At 39.5% G+C, this 19,871-nt stretch overlaps 1 protein-coding gene across 1 annotated transcript in view; it reads left to right on the top strand.

Moving 5' to 3' along the window:
• Positions 1–19,477, top strand: part of LOC104846195 (zinc finger protein 669-like) — a 76,321-nt gene extending 56,844 nt beyond the window's left edge. Inside the window, exons 3-5 of the mRNA XM_064279905.1 lie at positions 5,647–5,770; positions 5,843–5,938; positions 6,990–19,477. Of these exons, the coding sequence (XP_064135975.1) occupies positions 5,647–5,770; positions 5,843–5,913 (195 nt within the window). The 3' untranslated portion in view covers positions 5,914–5,938; positions 6,990–19,477. The remainder of the gene's footprint in view (positions 1–5,646; positions 5,771–5,842; positions 5,939–6,989) is intronic.
• The last annotated feature ends 394 nt before the right edge of the window (positions 19,478–19,871 follow it).

Consider the following 19,871-nt stretch of genomic DNA (forward strand, 5'->3'; position numbering starts at 1 on the left):
ACCATGGAGATTACATTGAACATCATGGATTTATAACAATGAAAATTAAATTTTTACAAGTGAACTTCAATAGTGTACAGAAACTTAGATTATAGCTCCATCTCCTTGCTTTAAGTTTTTTTCTCAGAAACTACATTTTTATCCATTGTGTTCCCAGTAACATAAGTTTACAAATATATTTATGAATTTGTCATTTAAATCATGTATGTCATAAAAAGTAGAGGTATAAACCTAAAATGCAATAATACTGGGTTTTTATTTGCATATATAATTGCCTTTATTGGACATCTTTATTTCTTCATACAGCTTCACATTCTCTTTGGGGTTTTTTCATTTCAGCCTGAATAACTCCATTTAGAACCCTGGTGGCATAGTGGTTAACTACTACGGCTGCTAACCAAAGGGTCGGCAGTTCGAATCCTCCAGGCGCTCCTTGGAAACTCTATGGGGCAGTTCTACTGTGTCCTATAAGGTCGCTATGAGTCGGAATCGACTTGACGGCACTGGGTTTGGTTTGGTTGGTTTTAGCAAGGCAAGTCTACTGTAGTGGTAACTAACTTCCTCAGCTTTTGTTTATTTAGTTACGTTTTAATTTCACCCTCATTTGTGAATGATAGTTGGTGGATGTAGAATTCGTGATTGATAGTTTTTTAGTTTGTTTTTTCCAACACTTTAAATATGTCATCCCACTGCCTTCTGGTCTCCGTGATTTCTGTTAATTTTATTGAGGATCCCGTGTGTGATAAGCCACTTTTCTTGTGGCTTTCAAGATTCTCTTTTTGTCTTTGGTTTTTGACAGTTTAGTTGCAGTAGCTTTCAATGTGGATCTCTTGGAGTTCATTGAGCTTTTTGGATATGCATATTCATGTCTTTCATCACATTTCAGATGATTTGGGCCATTATTCCTACAAAAATTTTATTGTCCCTTTCTCTCTCTCTCCTCTTTTGGGTATCCCCATAATGCATATGTTCGTCCTCTTGATTCTGTTTCACAAATCCTTCTGGCTCTATTCATTTTTATTTATTTTTTCTTTCTCCTCCTCAGACTGAATGATTTCAGTTGTTCTATGTCCAAGTTAGTGAGTCCCTTGGTAACGCAAACATTTAAGCAATTGATTACTAGCTGAAAAGCTGGTGTTTTGAACCCATCCAGAAGCTCCTTGGGAAACAGACCTGGTGATCTGCTTCTAGAAGGTCACAGCATTGAAAACCATATGGAGCAGTTGTACCCTGAATATGTGGGGTTGCCATGAGTCATAATCACCTCCACAGCAACTAACTAGAGCAATATCCAACTTCACTGATTCTTTCATCTTCCTGCTCAGATATGCTGTTCAACTACTCTAGGGAATTTTTCATTTCAGTTACTGTACTTTGCAGCTCCAAAATTTGTTTGGTTTCTTTTATACTTCATATCTCTTCATTGATATTATCATTTTGTTACTACATTGGTTGCCTTTAGGTCTTTGTCTGTGACTCTTATATCTGTTTCTCTCTAGCATGCTCTGGGACTGTGGTTTGCCACTGCTTTAAGACTCACCTAACAAGGGTTAGTTCAGACATGGGCAAGTTGAAAATGCCACAAAGCTTTTCTAGTATTTTGAATTCACCTTTTTCTTGACTCTGTGTTCACTTGGCTGTTGTAAACCTTTGACTGATTTCCAATGTTCTGACAAAGTTGGTTCTGCCAGTTTCTGCTTTTTTGTTTGTTTGCTTGTTGGGTGTTTCCTGGGATACCAAGCTTGGAGCTACCTATGTCACCATCTTGCTGACCTGTGTCCCTTTTCTCTCCATTCCTTTACTTTTAATATTTCCGTGTCTTTATGTGTAAAGTGGATTACTTTTAGGCCAAGTAATTTTTGTATTTTAGTTGTTTTATTTAGACAAAATGATTATTGATATAGTTGTATCATTAACTACCTTATTTCTTATTGTTTTCTATTTGTTGCCCTTTGTATCTTTTTTATCTTCCACATGTTTCTGCCTTCTCTTTTTTTTATTGAGCATTTTGTGTGAGTCTGTTTTCTCTCCACACTTAGCATACCAACTATACTGTATTTTTATGCAGATAACGTGTGCCTTTTACCTGTGTTTGCCAACTGCACCCGCCTCAAGTGAGGTATTTTTGTATGCATGCTAATTTTTTTTACAGCAACATATTAAAAAAATTGGCATAGCAGTGCTGACAAAAATACCTTGTGGGAGGAGGGTGCAATTGGCAAAGGAAAGTAGAAGGCATGCATTATTTCCTTAAAAATATTTATAGTGGTGACCGCAGAGTTAACATTATAAATTTACAACTAATCCAAGCCCACTTTGAAATTACACTATAGCTTCCTGGGTAATGCAAGTATGTTATAACAGTATTCCCAGTCCCTTTCTCCTATTCCTTATAACATTGCTGTCCTTCATTGCACTTAACTATAAGCTATAATCAGTGAGTCTATTTTGCCTATTTTACTTTTAACAGATTGTTATGTTAATTAGGAGTAAAAAATATAAAATATTTTACCCTCACTTCTTCTTTCTCTAATGTTCTTTCTTTTTATACACCTGATTTTCTGACTTATATCATTTTCCTTCTGTTCTGTGAAGAACTTTCTTTTATATTTTTTGCAAGACAAGTATACTGGCAACAAATTTTCTGCAGTGCAGTAATCACTTTTATATGGCCTTCTCCCCGTGGTGTTGTAACTCCCACAAAATGAGTGGGACTGTCTTAGTTATCTAGTGCTGCTATAACAGAAATATCACAAGTGGATGGTTTTAACAAAGATAAATCTATTTCCTCACAGTAAAGTAGGCTAGAAGTCCAAATTCAGGGCATCAGCTCCAGGGGAGGGCTTTCTCTCTCTGTCGGCTTTGGAGGAGGGTCCCTCTCATCAATCTTCCCCTGGACTAGGAGCTTCTCTGTGCAGAATCTGGGTCCAAAGGACACGCTGTGCTCCCGGCACTGCTTTCTTGATGGTATGAGGTCCCCCTGTCTTTCTGCTCACTTCTCTCTTTTCTATCAAAACAGATTGCCTCAAAACACAATCCAATCTTGTAGCTTGAGTCTTGCCTCACTAACATAACTGCTGCCTACCCCCAACCTAGTGACACAGTGGTTAAGAACTAGGGCTGCTAACCAAAAGGCCAGCAGTTAGAATCCACCAGGCACTCCTTGGAGACTCTATGGGGCAGTCCTACTCTGTCCTATAGGGTCGCTGTGGGTCAAAATCGACTCAACGGCAGCGGGTTTGGGTTTTTTTTTTTTTTTTTATCTTCCCTCATTAACATCGTAGAGGCAGAATTTACAAGACACAGGAAGATCACATCATATGACAAAATGGTGGACAATCACACAATGCGAGGAACCATGGCCTGGCCAAACTGACACACATATTTTTGGGGGACACAATTCAATCTGTGACAGGGACTATGTAAATAAGGTACATGGAACCCTTGTAGGAATTGTACAGTCAGCTAATGCAAATAAGGTTCACGGAACCCTTGCAGGGGTAAGATAGTCCAAATAAGGTGCGTGGGATCCTTGAAGAGGTTTGGTCAGCTTTGCCATCCTGCTAGGCTTAAAAAGAGTGAATCCTAGGGTTTGGAAGGGGACCTCATTACCATGAGTAGGAAAGCAATTAGCAGAGTGTGTCCTTTGGGCCTGGGGTCCCTTCGCTGAGTACCACCTGGATCCAGGAGACAGAGTTATTACATTGGAGATGGCATGATAGGGAAAGATGCAGCAGTAAGCATGTTGGGATTCAGGGGAGCAGAACCTGGAGACCAGGATGAGACAGCATGGTGGTTTCCTAGCCCACAGAGTAAGGTAGTTACAAGGGATTTGCCAACCCACAGAGTGAGAGATCTGAGCGCCTTCTGGCAGGAAGCTTCCTAGCAGAGTGGGGTCCCCTCTCAGGCTTATCATCAGAGCTAAAGAGCTCTGTAACACTTACGCAGGCAGGGCAGGGGCAAGAACAAGGGCCGAGGTCGAGAGCCACGCTTGTTTATGGGCATGGCCGAGCAGAAGCTGTCCTGATTTAACAACTGTATCCTGAGTTGTTCCTGTTACTTCCAGGTTGATCCTGAGCCTAATATGTAACCTGTTACTTCCCTAATAAATTCCATAATCATTACTGTGGTCCGTGAGTTCGGTGTGGCCATTGCAATGAATTATCAAACCCAGCAGAGAAGTAGAGAGTACTGTGGGAGTGGGATGGCTGGTGTCAGAATTGTTAAAAATGTTGGAGAGTGGAAGCATGTCTGACCTCCACCCCATAAGAATCAGTCTTGGATTCATCTTTGTTGTCCTTTCCTCTTGTGAAGATGGAGGACCTCTGCCATTACCATTTTACAATTCTTTAATATTTGATTGTCTGAGAATTCTGTATTTTTCCTTCACTTTTAAACAATAACTTCGCTGGACACAGAATTCTAATTTGGTAATTTTATTTCCTTTCAATCCTTTAATATTTCACTCTACGCTCTTCTTGCTTACATGGCTTCTGACACAAGTATGCTGTATTTAATGTTCCTCCTCTATAGGAACAGTGCAGTTTCTCTAATGGCTTCTTTTAGTATCTTGTCCATGTCTTTGATCTTCTATAGTTTAAAAATAACATGACTAAGGGTACAGTTTTTGTGTTTTTCATGCTTGGTGTTGTCTGAACTTTCAGATCTGTGGTTTTGTGTTTGTCATTAATTGTGTAAAATTACCAGCCTTTATTACTTTAAATATTTCTTTTAGTTTCTCTCTTCTTCTGGTATTCTCATTATGCATACATTATACCTTTTATTTCACAGTTATTGGTTATTTTGTTTCCTTTTCCCTCTTTTCAGTTTTGGATGTTTCTATTAACCTGTCTTGAAGTTCCGTGATTATTTCCTCAGCGGTGTCTAATCTATTGCTGATCCCACTAAAGATGTTCTTTATGTCTATTTTGGTTCATTTGATTTCTAGGATTTCCTTTTGAGTTTTCTTAGAGTGTTCATCTCTGCTCACTTTGCTCATCTCTTCTCACATGTGGTCGACTTTTTCCTGGGCAGCATTATTATATGAATCATAGTCATTTTAAAATCCTAGTCTGATAATTCCAAAATCCCTGCCATATCCAGTTGTGGTTCTGGTGCTTATTTTGTCTGTTCAAGCAAATTTAAAGCTGCCAGTCCTTCATGTTTCCCTGTTATTAGTATCTCATCCTGTTTAAACCCTGTACTTCATGTTTAATTGAGCATTCTGGCCAGGTGGGTCTTATGGTAGGAGGTGAAATTAATTTTTTTCCCCAAAGAAATGATGATCTCAATGTGGAAATAGATCTTTGATTTGTAGATAATTTCTCTCCCTTCTACTATATGTTCTGGGAGTTCTGGACCATAAATATAGGGAGAAATGAGACTGGAATTGCTCATAGTCTAGCTGTGGAGAGATAAGTGTGTCAGATAGAGTGTTAAATCTATATGATAAGATGCCAAGAGTCAGGCAGTAAATGCAGACAGCCAAGGGATGGGGCTGATAGCCACACTCTAGAGTAGAGCACTGAACCTTGTGTCTCCTCCCTATGAATTCTTATTTTCTCAGGATTGTCAGTCTCACTATCCTTTTTGCAAACATTGTGGAAGATGTTAGCGTGCTGATAGAGAATATCTGTGATGCTTTAGGACTCAGTGTTACTTAAGGATGCGGCTGTGAACTTTATCCAGGAAGAGTGGGCTTTGCTGGACTTTTCTCAGAGGAGACTCTTCAAAGATATGATGATAAAAACCTTCAGAAACCTGTACTCAGGTAAGAATGGTTTCACTTTTCTGATTTACTTCTTACTCAATGAATATATTGTACTCATTGACCTTCTTATAGGTCTTGTGTTGAAGAATAAAGTCTCAAACGTGATGGATATTTTCACTGCCCTCATAGACCTTAGAATCTAGTAGCTTCTCCATGAAAGTGAAAAAGGTATGTGTTGTATTGATTATTTCTCTTGTCCTTAAAAGCCTTAAGGCTCTTTATGTGTTTAAGTGTGACTTTTCGTTTCCAGGGTCAGTTTGGGATAAAGAGAGATTAGTGGTTGGAGCCTCATTAGAGTTTTATTGTGTTTATTACAAATTATACAGAATAATTTTGCTGAAAATAATCTCAGACTTGTTCATCCCTAGAGCCCCTGGAGACTAAAGTATTGGTGAAATGTCAGGGAAATGAACTCCTCTGCCTTTCCCCATGAGCATATGTCAACCACACTAATTTTTTCTTCCTAGGAACAAAGGAAAGATTTTAGGAGAGTGGAAATAGGATTTATCCAGAGCCCCAGTATCAGGGAGCACCAGGAAGGCAAGAATTGTTTGAAGGACCAGCCCTGCTGGGAAAGAATTCCAAACAACAACAACAAAAAACTGTTGCCATTGAGGTGATTCCAACTCATAGCGACCCTACAGGACAGAGTAGAATCACCCCATAGGATTTCCAAGGAGCGGCTGTTGGATTTGAACTGCCAACCTTTTGGCATAGTGGTTAAGAGCTCGGCTGCTTTGAATACACTAGCCACTCCTTGAAAACCCTATGGGGCAGTTCTACTCTGTGCTGTAGGGTCACTATGAGTTGGCATGGAATTGATGACAACGGGACAGAATTACATTTGAATAAATCAACTAAAAAAAAAAATCTTGTTTCGAGGACACTGAACTTCCACACGTACCTAAGCTGACTTTTTATTTTTTATCAATCCTCCCACGCCTTCTCTGTTTGTGGGAAAAGACCCCCCCAATTCCTCTTTAAATATTACCTTTCCAATTTACTCTCCTACATACACCCTATTTATATCACCATTACTTTCAATCGTCATGGAACTGTTTCTTAATAAATTTTTTACCGTTTTGACCCTTGCCAAAGTCCTAGAACAGCCAAATGCCACAAAGTCTTTCATCATACCTGCCTTGTTCCTCATAAAATTTCCTGTTTTTTTTTTTTTTTTTTATATACTGTGAAACTTCACTTAAAATTATTGGGTCAGTTTTCCAATAGACAAAAGTTGTCCATGAAGAATGACTCCTGGTCATCCACGATAGGAGTAATCTGTGAATTCCATAACATTGAAGATCAGTGCAACAACCAGGGAAAGTCTGTAAGGTAAGTATCATTCATATGACAGTGAGCAGTTCCTCAGGAGTGAGTTTTCAGCTGTCATGATATTTCTGTGTGTGTGTGTGTGCATGTATGTGTGCATGCATAAAATTAGTTCAAAAATGGTATGTTCACATAATTTTCACAACACAGTATTTCCATAAATGTGAATCATATATTTAGTATCTGAGACATAGTTCACTGGTACACAATTATCAGAAAACCCTTTTTATTTAGAAAGACTGTGACAGTAATGATATCACCTTCTTTGAGGTAATTCAAACTATGCAACATGAGACAACTCAGGGCAAAAAAGACATATTCACTGTGTATGGTAATTATGAAATGTATCAAATTTAATTCTATCAATTTGCTGTCTATATTTAACAGAAGATATATGGGAGAGAGTCACCATGAAAGTAAAGAAGGTATAGTAGAGAAAAATAATGAAGGTAATCAGTATGGAGAAACTTTCACCAGGATTGTAGATCTTACCGGGTTCAAAAGAATTCCTACTGGAGTAATTCTTCTGAATGTTGAGTGTACAGAAAATCCTTCATAGGCTTCATAGACTTTAAACATCACATCAGATCTCACGTTGGATACAAACCTACCAGTGTAAAGAATGTGGAAAAGTCTGTGGTTTCCTTCTTACCTAAAACCTTGTGTAAGAACTCTTACTGAAGAGAAACTTTGTAAATGTAAGAATTCTAGTGAACCCTGTAGTTGTTCCTCACATTTCACTATACATATAAGAATTCAGTGTGGAAAGAGGCCTTATCAATGTAAGGGACGTGGAAAAGCCTTTCATTATTCCTCACGCCTCACTACACATATAAAAAGTCACAGTGGAGAGAGGTCTTATGAATGTAAGGAATGTGGGAAAGGCTTTAGTTCTTCCTCAAAACTCATTACATATATCAGGGCTCACAGTTCAGAGAGGCCTTATGAGTATAAGGAATGTGGAAAGCCTTTATTAGTTCCTCATGCCTCATTAGACATATAAGAACTTATAGTGGAGAGAAGCTTTATGAATGTAAGGAATGTGGAAAAGGCTTTAGTGACTGTCCATTCCTTAGTAGACATATAAGAATTCACAGTGGAGAGAGGCCTTATGAATGTAAGGAATATCGGAAAGGCTTTAGTTGTTTCTAACACCTCACTACATGTATAAGTTCTCACAGTGGAGAGAGGCCTTATGAATGTAAGGAATGTGGGAAAGCCTTTAGTCATTCCTCACACGGTGAAGAGAGGCCTTTTGAATGTAAGGAATGTTTGTCATTCCTCAAACTTCACTAGACATACAAGTTCTCACATTTGAGAGAGGACTTACTAATGTAAGAAATGTGGGAATGTCTTCACGTGTCCCTCATCCTTTGCAACAATATACATATAGGTATCATTGGGTAACATGCATCCTTTATCTTTTCTGAAACCTGAAAAAAGAAATATGGCAGAGAAACCATATAAGTGTAAGGAATATAGGAAAATTTTTCATTTTCTTCCCTACTTTCAGTCACATTCATGTATATGGAAAAGTCTTCCCTATTTAACTAATGGAACATGTGAGAAGTCACACAGAAGAAGTATCATGTAAATGTAAAGTACTAGAGAACATCATGTGAGATATTACATTTTGGATTGATCCTGTATATATAAAAGGTGGTGAAAGCCTTCAGTGTCCCTCCTCAGGATGCCTATGAAACCTCGCACAGTTGAGGTACCCTGTAACTGTCAGCATTGAGAAAGCCATCAATCATGTAGTTTCTAGATTTCTGCACAAGGATATTTATACTAGGGGAGGAATCTTATCAGATGTCCAAATGTGAAAATTACCACTGCTTTATACCCATGTGCATTAATTTCTACTTTTTATTTTCTGTTAAACATTCAGGTGATAAATATTCCCCTAAGATTCCTTTCAGTCCTATTCTAGGTCATACATTTTTATAAGTGTTGTTTGCATTTTGTTCCAATTTATATAAAAATTCTCATTAGAAAGTTTATCAGTATGTGGTTGTTTTGAAGTATGTGTTTTCTTTTCATCAACAAAGTCATGTTTTAATATTTTTCAGTACAAAGCAGCATGCCCTAATTGTAGAAAATTTGATTTGAACTGAAAATTACATGTTAAAAATATCACTTAGGATATCACAACTCTTGGCGTTTTGTTTGATTTTGCAGCCTTTCATTACTACAAATAATGGCTTTAATATAATCGGGATTGTACAGAATGTTTAGCGTGCTAGTGTAATTTTTTGCATTGCATATCATTTCTTTCTGAATATTATCAGGATACCTGGTTTACTGATGATTAAACTGCACAGAAAGTTTTAACCCAAAATCATCCCACAGAAGTGCCCTCCTCTGAAATGGTGGTGTAAGAATCAGGGTTTGCATGGATAGTTGACTCATTCTGGGACCCTAGGCAATGGTATGACATATAGAGCCCCACCATGACCTACCTGCTGTGGATCTTCTTTCCCATGCACCCACAGAGCCTGTGCTCAGTCACAGAGTCCTGTTTTTGGTAATTCTGACCATCCGTGTGTCTCTCAGTTTGTCATACTGTGGGAGCTTGCATGTTGCCAGGATACTGGAAGTTTTGCCACTGGTATTTCAAATACCAGCAGGGTCACCCTAGGTAAACAGATTGCAACAGAACTTCCAGAATAAGACAGACTAGGAAGAAGACCTGGCAGGCTACTTCTGAAAAAATTGCCAGTGAAAACCTTATGAATAACAACAGAACATTGTCTGATACAGTCCCAGAAGATGAGACGCTCAGGTTGGAAGGCAGTCAAAATATGACTGGGGAAGAGTTGCCTCCTCAAAGTACAGTTGACCTTAATGATGTGGATGGAGTCAAGCTTTTGGGACATTCATTTGCCAATGTGACACTACTCAAAATGAGAACAAAGAGCTGCAAACATCTGTTAATAATCAGAATGTGGAATGTACAAAGTATGAAACTAAGATAATTGGAAGTTGTCAAAAATGAAATGGAATGTATAAACATTGATATCCTAGGCTGAAATGGACTGGTATCGGCATTTTGAATCAGACAATCATATGCTCTATCATGATGGGAATGACAAGTTAAAGAGGAATGGTGTCACGTTCATTGTCAAAAAGAACATTTCAAGATCTATCCTGAAGTATAACACTGTCAATGGTAGAATAATATCCATACACCTATAAAGAAAACCAGGTAATATGACTATTATTCAAATTCACGCAGCAACCACTAAGACCAAAGATGAAGAAATTGAAGATTTTTACTAACTTCTGCAGTCTGAAATTGATCAAATATGCAATCAGGATTCATTGATAATTACTGGCAATTGGAATTCAAAAGTTGGAAACAAAGAAGAAGGATTCGTACTTGGAAAATACGGCCTTGGTGATAGAAATGATGCCAGAGATCTTATGATAGAATTTTGCAAAACCAATGACTTCTTCATTGCAAATACCATTTTTCAACAACATAAACCAGGACTATACACGTGGACCTCATCAGATAGAATACACAAGAACCAAATCAACTACACCTGTGGAAAGAGATGATGGAGAAGTTCAATATCATCAGTCAGAACAAAGCCAGGGGCCAGCTGGACCAGACCATCAATTGCACATATGCAAGTTCAAGTTGAAACTGAAGAAAATTAGAACGAGTCCACAAGACCCAAAATACGACATTGAGTACATCCCACCTGCATTTAGAGACCATCTCAAGAATAGATTTGACACATTGAACACTAAGGACCAAAGGAGGAGTTGTAGAATGACATCAAGGACATTATATGTGAAGAAAGCAAGAGGTCATTAAAAAAGAAAATACCAAAATGGATGTCAGAAGAAACTCTGAAACTTGCTCTTGAACATAGAGTAGTTAAAACAAAGGGAAGAAATGAAGAAGTAAAAGAGCTGAACATAAGATTTCAGAGGGCTGCTCAAGAAGACAAAGTTAAGTACTATAACGAAATGTGCAAAGACCAGGAGACAGAAACCAAAAGGGAAGAACATGTGTGGCATTTCTCAAGCTGAAAGAACTGAAAAAAATTTCAAGCCTCGAGTTGTAATATTGAAGGATTCTACGGGAAAAATATTAAATCACACAGGAAGCATCAAAAGAAGATGGAAAGAGTACACAGAGTCACTGTACCAAAAAGAATTTGTTGACGTTCAATGATTCAGGAGGTAGCATATGATTAAGAACTGATGGTACTGAAGGAAGAGGTCCAAGCTGCACTGAAGGCGTTGGCAAAAAACAAGGCTCCAGGAATTGATGGAATACCAATTGAGATGTTTCAACAAATGGATGCAGCTCTGGAAGTGCTTAATTGTGTATGCCAAGAAATTTAGAGGACAGCTACCTGGCCAACCAGCTGAAAGAGACCCATACTTGTGCCCACTACAAAGAGAGGTGATCCAACAGAATGCAGAAATTATTGAACAATATTGTTAATATCATACAAAAGTAAAACTTTGGTGAAGATCATTCAAAAGCAGTTGCAGTAGTACGTTGACAGAGAATTGCCAGAAATTCCAGCTGGATTCAGAAGAGGATGTGGATCCAGGGATATCATTGCTGATGTCAGATGGATCCTGGCTAAAAGCAGAGAATACCAGAAAGATTTTTACCTAGGTTTTGACTATGCAAAGGCATTCAACTGTGTAGATCATAACAAATTATGGATAACATTGCAAAGAATAGTTATTCCAGAACATTTAATTGTGCTCACGAGGAACTGTACTCAGACCAAGAGGCAGTAGTTTGAACAGAACAAGGGGATACTGCATGGTTTAAAATCAGGAAAAATGTTAAAGTTGTATTCTTTCACCATATTTATTCAATCTGTATGCTAAGCAAATAATCCGAGAAGCTGGACTATCTGAAGAAGAACACTGCATCAAGATTGGATGAAGACTCCTTAACAACCTGCAATATACAGGTGATATAACCTTGTTTGCTAAAAGTGAAGAGGACTTGAAGCACTTACTGGTGAAGATCAAAGACCACAGCCTTTAGCATGGATTACACCTTAACATAAAGAAAACAAAAATCCTCACAACTGGACCAATAAGCAACATCATGATAAACAGAGAAGAGACTGAAGTTGTCAAGGATTTCGTTGTACTTGGATCCACAATCAACACTCATGGAAGCAGAAGTCAAGAAATCAAATGAGGCGCGTTGCATTGGGCAAATCTGCTGCGAAAGGCCTCTTTAAAATGTTAAAAAGCAAAAATGCCACTTAAAGGCCTAAGGTTCACCTGATCCAAGCCATGATGTTCTCAATTGCCTCACAGGCATGCGAAAGCTGGACAATGAATAAGAAAGACCGAAGAATAATTGATGCCTTTGAATTATGGTTTGATGAAGAATGTTGACTATACCATGGACTGCCAGAAGAATGAACAAGTCTGCCTTGGAAGAAGTACAGCAACAGTGCTCCTTAGATCCGAGGGTGGTAAGACTTCTTTTCACACACTTTGGACATGTTACCAGGAGGGACCAGTCCCTGGAGAAGACATAATGCTCTGTAAAGTAGAGGTTAGCAAAAAAGAGGAAGACCTTCAATGAGATGGATTGACACAGTGGCTCTAACCATGGGCTCAAGCATAAGAATGATTGTGAGAATGGCACAGGACCAGTCGGTGTTTTTTTTCTGTTGTACATAGGGTTGCTATGAGTCAGAACTGATTCAACGGCACCTAACAACAGATGGACTATGGACCAAGACAAGACCTGAGGCTGCACTCGCTGGGCTGCACTGGAACGGTAACCTCTGATCCTCCTGGTGTACACACCCATGACAGCCTGGACAAGGTGGGAGCCCAGGTATGGTTACTTAATTGTGGTGATAACAAAAGGGGTTCTTAGGCCTGGAGGTTTATTTAGTGCCACTGTGCCCCAGGCTGCTTCACTAACTCCTCATGTAAGGTGCCTGGCAGATGGTTGCTGCTGGTAGCAGAAGCCTTCAAATTAGAGTTTCCCTTGACCCAGCAATTACCCTTGTAGAGTCATCTTGTGGAACTCCCTGGGCACTAAAACGGCGCCTGGATAGTGGAAAGCATGATAGATAGTGGAAAGCATGAAAGTCAGTGTCTAACAGGAAGGAATTCGTTAGATAAATGACTGGCTGCACAGCAGGGTATTGTACTGCCACCTAAAGGAGTTTTTTTTCAAAGTTTGGAAAGTCATTCACTTTTGGGATGGGAGTTGAGAAATTCATTAACCTTACACTCAGTAGCATAATCAAAGTTCTGAACAGTACCTGTCTTCTTTCTAAAAATCTCCCTCATGCTGCCTCTTTTTAGTCAAACCTCTAAAAGCCCCTATGCGAATCATGCAGTATGTTGCTTTTTGATCCTTTCACTTAGCATGATATATTTGAGAATCATCTGCACTGATGAACGTATTGATAGTTTGTCGTTTTCTTTTTTTTGCTATTCAGTATTCCATTGTATATACACACTGTAGTTGTGTTTTCACCATGTGGAGGATATTTGCATATCCCCTTGTTATGAATAAAGCTGTTAAACCATTCTTTCATAGGTTTTATGTCAACATAATTTTTAAATTTTTCTTGCATATATCCCTAAGAGTGGGATTGCTGTCATATGGTAAGTTATGTTTAACTTTTTTAAGAAACTGGCAAACTTTTTTAAAGAGGCTGTGCCATTTAATATTCCTAAAGTAACCTATTCTGCCCGTTTCTGTTGGGATCTAGAGAGGCTCTTTTCTAGGGGAATTAACACACTTCTGTTTTGCAGGGGAGGTGTTCGGGTGGTGACTCATCTGACAAGCAGCCCCACGTTGGCTGAGCAGAGGGGTTGACACGTACCAGTATCAGTTAGACCTCAGGCCCATATTTATCAAGCTCCACTGCTGCAGCCAGCTTAGTCTGAGACCAGGGCCAGACAGTCTTTTGTGGAAAATAGTTTCTCTTCAGGTCCCAGCTGTAGGATGTGGCTGCTGTGCCTCTTTACCACAATGCCAGAGGCTGTCGCCATTACTACACTCCTGACGTGGTAACTGGAAAAAAAAAAAAAAACTAGTGCCATCGAATAGGTGTGCAAATCTGCTCACTCCCTCCACCTCTGCCGGCTGTGCAGATGTTGACATGTCAGAGGGTGAGGATCCATATAGGTGGTGATCTTGGGTCAAAGGTCACAGGTTCACGGCTCATTCCTGATTGATTCACCCTCAGTGGGTGTTCAAGAGCCATAGCCACTTCTCCAAGAGTCCAGGTCTTTTCGTCCACTTCTCCAAGAGTCCAGGTCTTTCCGTCCACGCCGGCTTGTTGCTTACCCTAAAGTGCTGGAATCAGCTGTCTGCGTGGTGCTTGAGTCCTTGAGAAGAGGGGGGTCAGCTAATGTGGATGGGGCTTTTTCATTTGCTGTGCTCTCCCCTCCCAAAGCCTTCAAAGCAACATTTGTGTCCTGTCTCCAGAAGGAAAAATTTATTTCCACATTTTGTATCAAGGAAACTGTCCCCAGTCTTGTCCTTTCCTCCTCAACTGGCGATTCTAGCATATTCTGGTAACACTGGGTATAATTTCCCTGTCTTTGGGTGTTGGTTATTTATTTTGATAAATTATATTCAGGTGAAAAGAGAATCTTTTTCAGGTTATTAGGGAGCCCATACATCTAACATAAGTAAATCTATGAGTGTGTGAATGAATATAAATACAAACCGATCACGAAGAAAAGCTCTACATTCAGTATGCAGATTGAATGAGTCAGGGTCCATGCCTTGCACCAGAACCAGTTGACTAAATGCATAAAATTCTTTGAAGAAAATATAGAGTGTGGCTGTGGAGCCTAGTTTTTACCTATGGATTAGAAAGGACAACAAAAGCACAAGCAGCAAAAGACAAAGTAGATAAATGGGACCTTATAAAGGTTAAATACTTTTGTTCATCAAAAGACTTTTCAAAAAAGTGAAAAACCCGCCAGAGCTTAAAAATATAAAAGTGCGTAAGAAGTACGAGAATGCAAGACTATAGACTGAAAGAAAATTTCCAGAAACCATATATCTGATAAGGGTCTAATATCCAAAATATATTAAAAATTTCTATAACTTAAATAGAAAGATGAACAACCCAGTAAAAAAACAGAAAACAAAATACTGGCAAAGATAGGAAAAAATTGAAACCCTTATCCATTGATGGTGGGAAGACAAACTGGTATAGCCACTCTGGCAAAGAGTTTGGCAGCGTCTGAAAAAGTTAAACCATACTACCATGTGAGCAAGCAGTTCCACTTACAGGGGTATACCCGAGAGACTTGAAAGTACTGAAGGAAACAAACACAAGTACACCACTGTTCATTGCAGCACTATTCATAATAGCCAAAAGTTGGAAACTACCTAATATCTATCGGCAGATGAAGAGATCAACAAAATTTGGCACATACATACAATGGAATATTACTGAGCCATAGAGAAAAATAAAGCCTTGAAACATCCTGAGTGAAAGAAGTTAATCACAAAAGGACAAATATTGTATTATCTCACTTATATAAAATAATAAGAAAAGGTAAAGGTATAGAGACCAATGTTTATGAGTGTTTATCAGGCCATGGGGAAAGAGGGAGCCATGGTGTAGGAAGCAGTGAGGGATTGATTATGCGTGATGATTGCACGTGATTAATATAATTAATATCACTAAACTGCACACCTGAAAAAAATATTAAATTGCAAATGTTGTTACATACAGTTTTTTGTAAAGATAAGGGGAAAAACTTCTACTCACCCTTGTTCTCGTATCTTCTCTAACTCCTCACTTCCAGATTGCTGAAAGTCCCCCAGAGCTTTAAAATATAAGTGTATGAGAAGAGAATGCAAGTTTATTTTTGTCAGTAGCAGAAGTTGGAATTTAGTTTACCCTAAAGAAAGCCTGTAGTTCTAGTAAAAGGAGCACACATAACCCTTGACTTAGATTCACCAGTCTTAAGATTTTGCCTCATCTATCAATATATCAATGCATTATTACAATGAAACATTTAATGGTTAATTGCAGACATACATTTCACCCTTTAATATTTAGCATCTATTTCCTAAGAATAAGGACGGTCAACAAAACGAAAGTAAATCTTCAATGTCCCACACAAGAAGACGTCTCCAGTTACCTATTGTTGTTACTAGGTTTTTTGAAGGTAAAATCTAAACAAGATTTACACATTGCCTTTTTACTTTTAGATCTCTGTAGTCTGTTTTACATAGTATATTTGCCTTCAGTTTTGTTTTGTTTTAATAACATTGACTCTTGAATATTACAGGTAAGTCATTTTCTGGTAAAATATCAACATTCCAATGGTTTTCTCATGATTTTTAAAATTAGTTTGTCTCCTGTATTTCTTGTAAAGTGGACGTTGGGACTAGAGCGGTACTGTTTAATACAAATGTAATGCAAGCCACAGATGGAATTTTAAAAAATTTAGTAGCAATATGAGAAAATGATACATGTAAACGTGAATTTTTTTTTTAAATGGTATACCTTACTTAAACCCAATATATCTAGTTATTATGAATGTAAAAATTTGTTAGTGGAATTAACAACTAAATTATATGGTCAAATGAGTTCCTTTCTGTGGCCTTTTGCCTTGGTTCTTTGAGAAAAAGTTTGAGAGATTTTTCCCCTAACCCCTTTGCCCTAATTTTCTACCCTAGAGGGTGTGTTGCTTTTGTCCAGGTTGATTGACATTTCTTGGGTAAGCTGTAAACAACTTGTGGTTTTGATACTTTTTGCCTGTACCTGGGCTGCAGCCTGCCCTGTGATTGACATGCACCTTGCAGGGACTCATCACTAGACTATGCAAATGAAGTTACTATAAACTATGCAAATGAAGTTACTATGGCCTAGTATGCAAATATAGTATCTGTGGCCTACTGAGAGGGCATTGGTAGTAGGACCATGCCTTAATATTGACAAGGGGTTTGTGGATACAAGCAGCCAATTCCACAGAGGTTTTTCAGACAGGAAACAAAAGCAGAAGAGAGAAGAAGCAGAGAAAGAAGAGGCAAGGAACCTCCTAAAAGAGCTGTAACATGGGTCAAAGACTGTAACTTGTAAGTTAGCAAAAGGCCCACAAGGGGCCTTGTGGCAGAGCTGATGGCACAGAGGCCAAAGGCAGAAAGGCCTGTCCTCTAGGATCCAAGAGGAGGCCTCTACCGAGGGGGCACGCACAGCAGAGAGAAGGGCCTGCTTGCTTGCACGGCCAAGAGGAGCTGAGAGAGCTGCCCTGCACCAAAGAAGGGATAAATGTGCTCTCCACTTCCAGACCTTGCCTGCATGCTTCCTGATCCTGAGTTGTAGCCTGTTGATCCTGATCCGAAGTTGTACCCTGTTACTTCCTTAATAAACCACTTAGCTATAAGTATGGTCTGCAAGTTCTGTGTGGCTGTTGCAATGAATTATCAAACCCAGAAGAGAAGCAGAGAGTGCCGTGGGAGGGACGGCTGGTCTTGGAATTGGTAAAAAGTTTGGACAGTGGAGGTATGTCTGACCCCCACCTTACAGGGATCAGCTCAACGTGGATGGAAATTTTTCATTGGAATTGTTTTTTTTTGTAATAAGTGTCTCTAACATTTATTTCTTAATAATAAATTTTCTTGACAGACATGATCTGTCTGATACACTAAAAAAAAAAATCACTGCAGTCGCACAGCACAGAGTGATTTATTTATTTTTGCTGCAAAGACTTGTTTTCTTTTTTTTAATTGTTCTTTACAATTTACAGAACAAGGTTTTACAGAAGGTTTATAGAACAAACTAGTTTCTCATTAAACAGGTAGTACACATATTGTTTTATGACATTGGTTAACAACCCCACAGCATGTCATCACTCCTCCTTCTCAACCTTGGGTTCCCTATTACCAGCTTTCCTGTTCCCTCCTGCCTTCTAGTTCTTGTCCCTGGGCTGGTGTGCCCCTTTAGTCTCATTTTGTTTTATGGGCCTATCCAGTCTTTGGCTGAAGGGTGTCACTGGAATTTCTCTATCAGTATTTACATTTCATAGAATTAACTATTGAAAAAGTAGATTCATGAACCAAGTTTATGCCAAACATACTTTTCCCATAATTGAATCAAATTTACTGTTAAATGAATTTGAAATTAAATAAAAATAAGAATTGAATTTGCACTAGCCACATTTCAGGTTCTCAATAGCCCCAAGATGTTAGTAGTTAACTATGTTAGACTGTGCAGGGCTAGAGGATTTAAAATTTCCTAGGTGATGTTGTCTAATTCATGTTGTATGCTAATATGCATTGCCATCACATCAATTCCGACTCATAGTGACCCTATAGGACAGAGTATAACTGCCCCATAGAGTTTTCAAGGAGTAGCTGGTGAATTTGAACTGCCAACCTCTTGGTTAGCAGCCTAGTGCTTAACCACTGCACCACCAGATTCATCCATGGTATGTTTCATGGACTCTTCATTCTTTATCATTACATAGTATTCCATTATATGTGTGTACCACATTTTGTTTATCCATTCATCCATTGGTGGACAGTGTTATGTGATTTTCCTATGTGTTGTAAATCCTACCTCTATGATGTTGATGAAGTGGGATAGGTGGCAGTTATGTTAATGAGGCAGGTCTCAATCTACAAGGTTGGACTGTGTCTTGAGCCAATCTCTTTTGACATATAAAAGAGAGAAGCAGAGAGACAGGGGGACCCCGTGACACCAAGAAAGCAGTGCCAGGAAGAGAGCACATCCTTTGGACCCGGGGTTCCTGCATGGAGAAGCCCCTAATCCAGGGGAAGATTGATGACAAGGACCTTCCTCCAGAACCAACAGAGAAAGCCTGCCCCTGGGGCTGACACCCTGAATTTGGATTTCTAGCCTGATAGACGGAAGGAATAAACTTATGTTTTTTAAAGTCATCCATTTGTGGTATTTCTGTTACAGCAGCACTAGATGACTAAGACTCTTAGGGACTGTAGGTGCCCTACCAGATGGCCCAGTGCAGGATTGCCATCTTGAGATGAAGCAAACAGCCTTCTTGAATTAGGAGCACAGGAAGGTAACTTCATGGAATCCTCAGTAGGAGACAGATACTGTGTAGACAAACCTGGAGAAAGCAAGGTGAGCAGAACTTGAAATAGGTCTAAGGAGGAAAAGTGCAGGTAAGTGGGCAAGAGCCCTAGGGATCCAGAGCAGGAAGGGAGCCAGAAAATAAGGACAGAACTACTCACCAGCCATGGTCCCTAATAACTTGGGTGGGTGTCTCTGGGAGAGCGGAGGATCCTTGGAGGGACGTCTAGGGATCCCCCACACAACCAACTCCAGACAACACCTCTCCTTCACATTTGGTTGGGGTTGGGTCCTGATCACTGACTGTCCTCTGCAGAGAGTGCCTCAGCACCCATGCCAGAGACTGGGGAATATGTTTCCTCCTTCCTCCCCTTCTACCCTCTTGGGGACCAGCGGTGAGTCCTACACCTCTTCCAGCCTGGCAATCTACAGTGCATGCTCCCACACTGTTGGACCTGTGACTGCAGCCTCATATCCACTCACACCCACCCTCATGGTGTGTACTCTCACTCTTGTCAGATCTGCAACTGGAGACTCCTGCCCCCTCCGACCACCCTCGCACTGTTATGCCCCAGCAACTGGAGGCATGAGAACCGTGTCCCCCTGCTCCCACTTAACTACCTGCCTGGCAACCAGTGGTACAAGTTGCCATGGCACCCACCCAGTGAGCAGTGACTCGTACACCCTTCTCCCTCCCAGCAACCAGCAGTACACACACC

The sequence above is a fragment of the Loxodonta africana genome, chromosome 3 (genome assembly GCF_030014295.1).
Source record: "Loxodonta africana isolate mLoxAfr1 chromosome 3, mLoxAfr1.hap2, whole genome shotgun sequence".
Taxonomy (NCBI): Eukaryota; Metazoa; Chordata; class Mammalia; order Proboscidea; family Elephantidae; genus Loxodonta; species Loxodonta africana.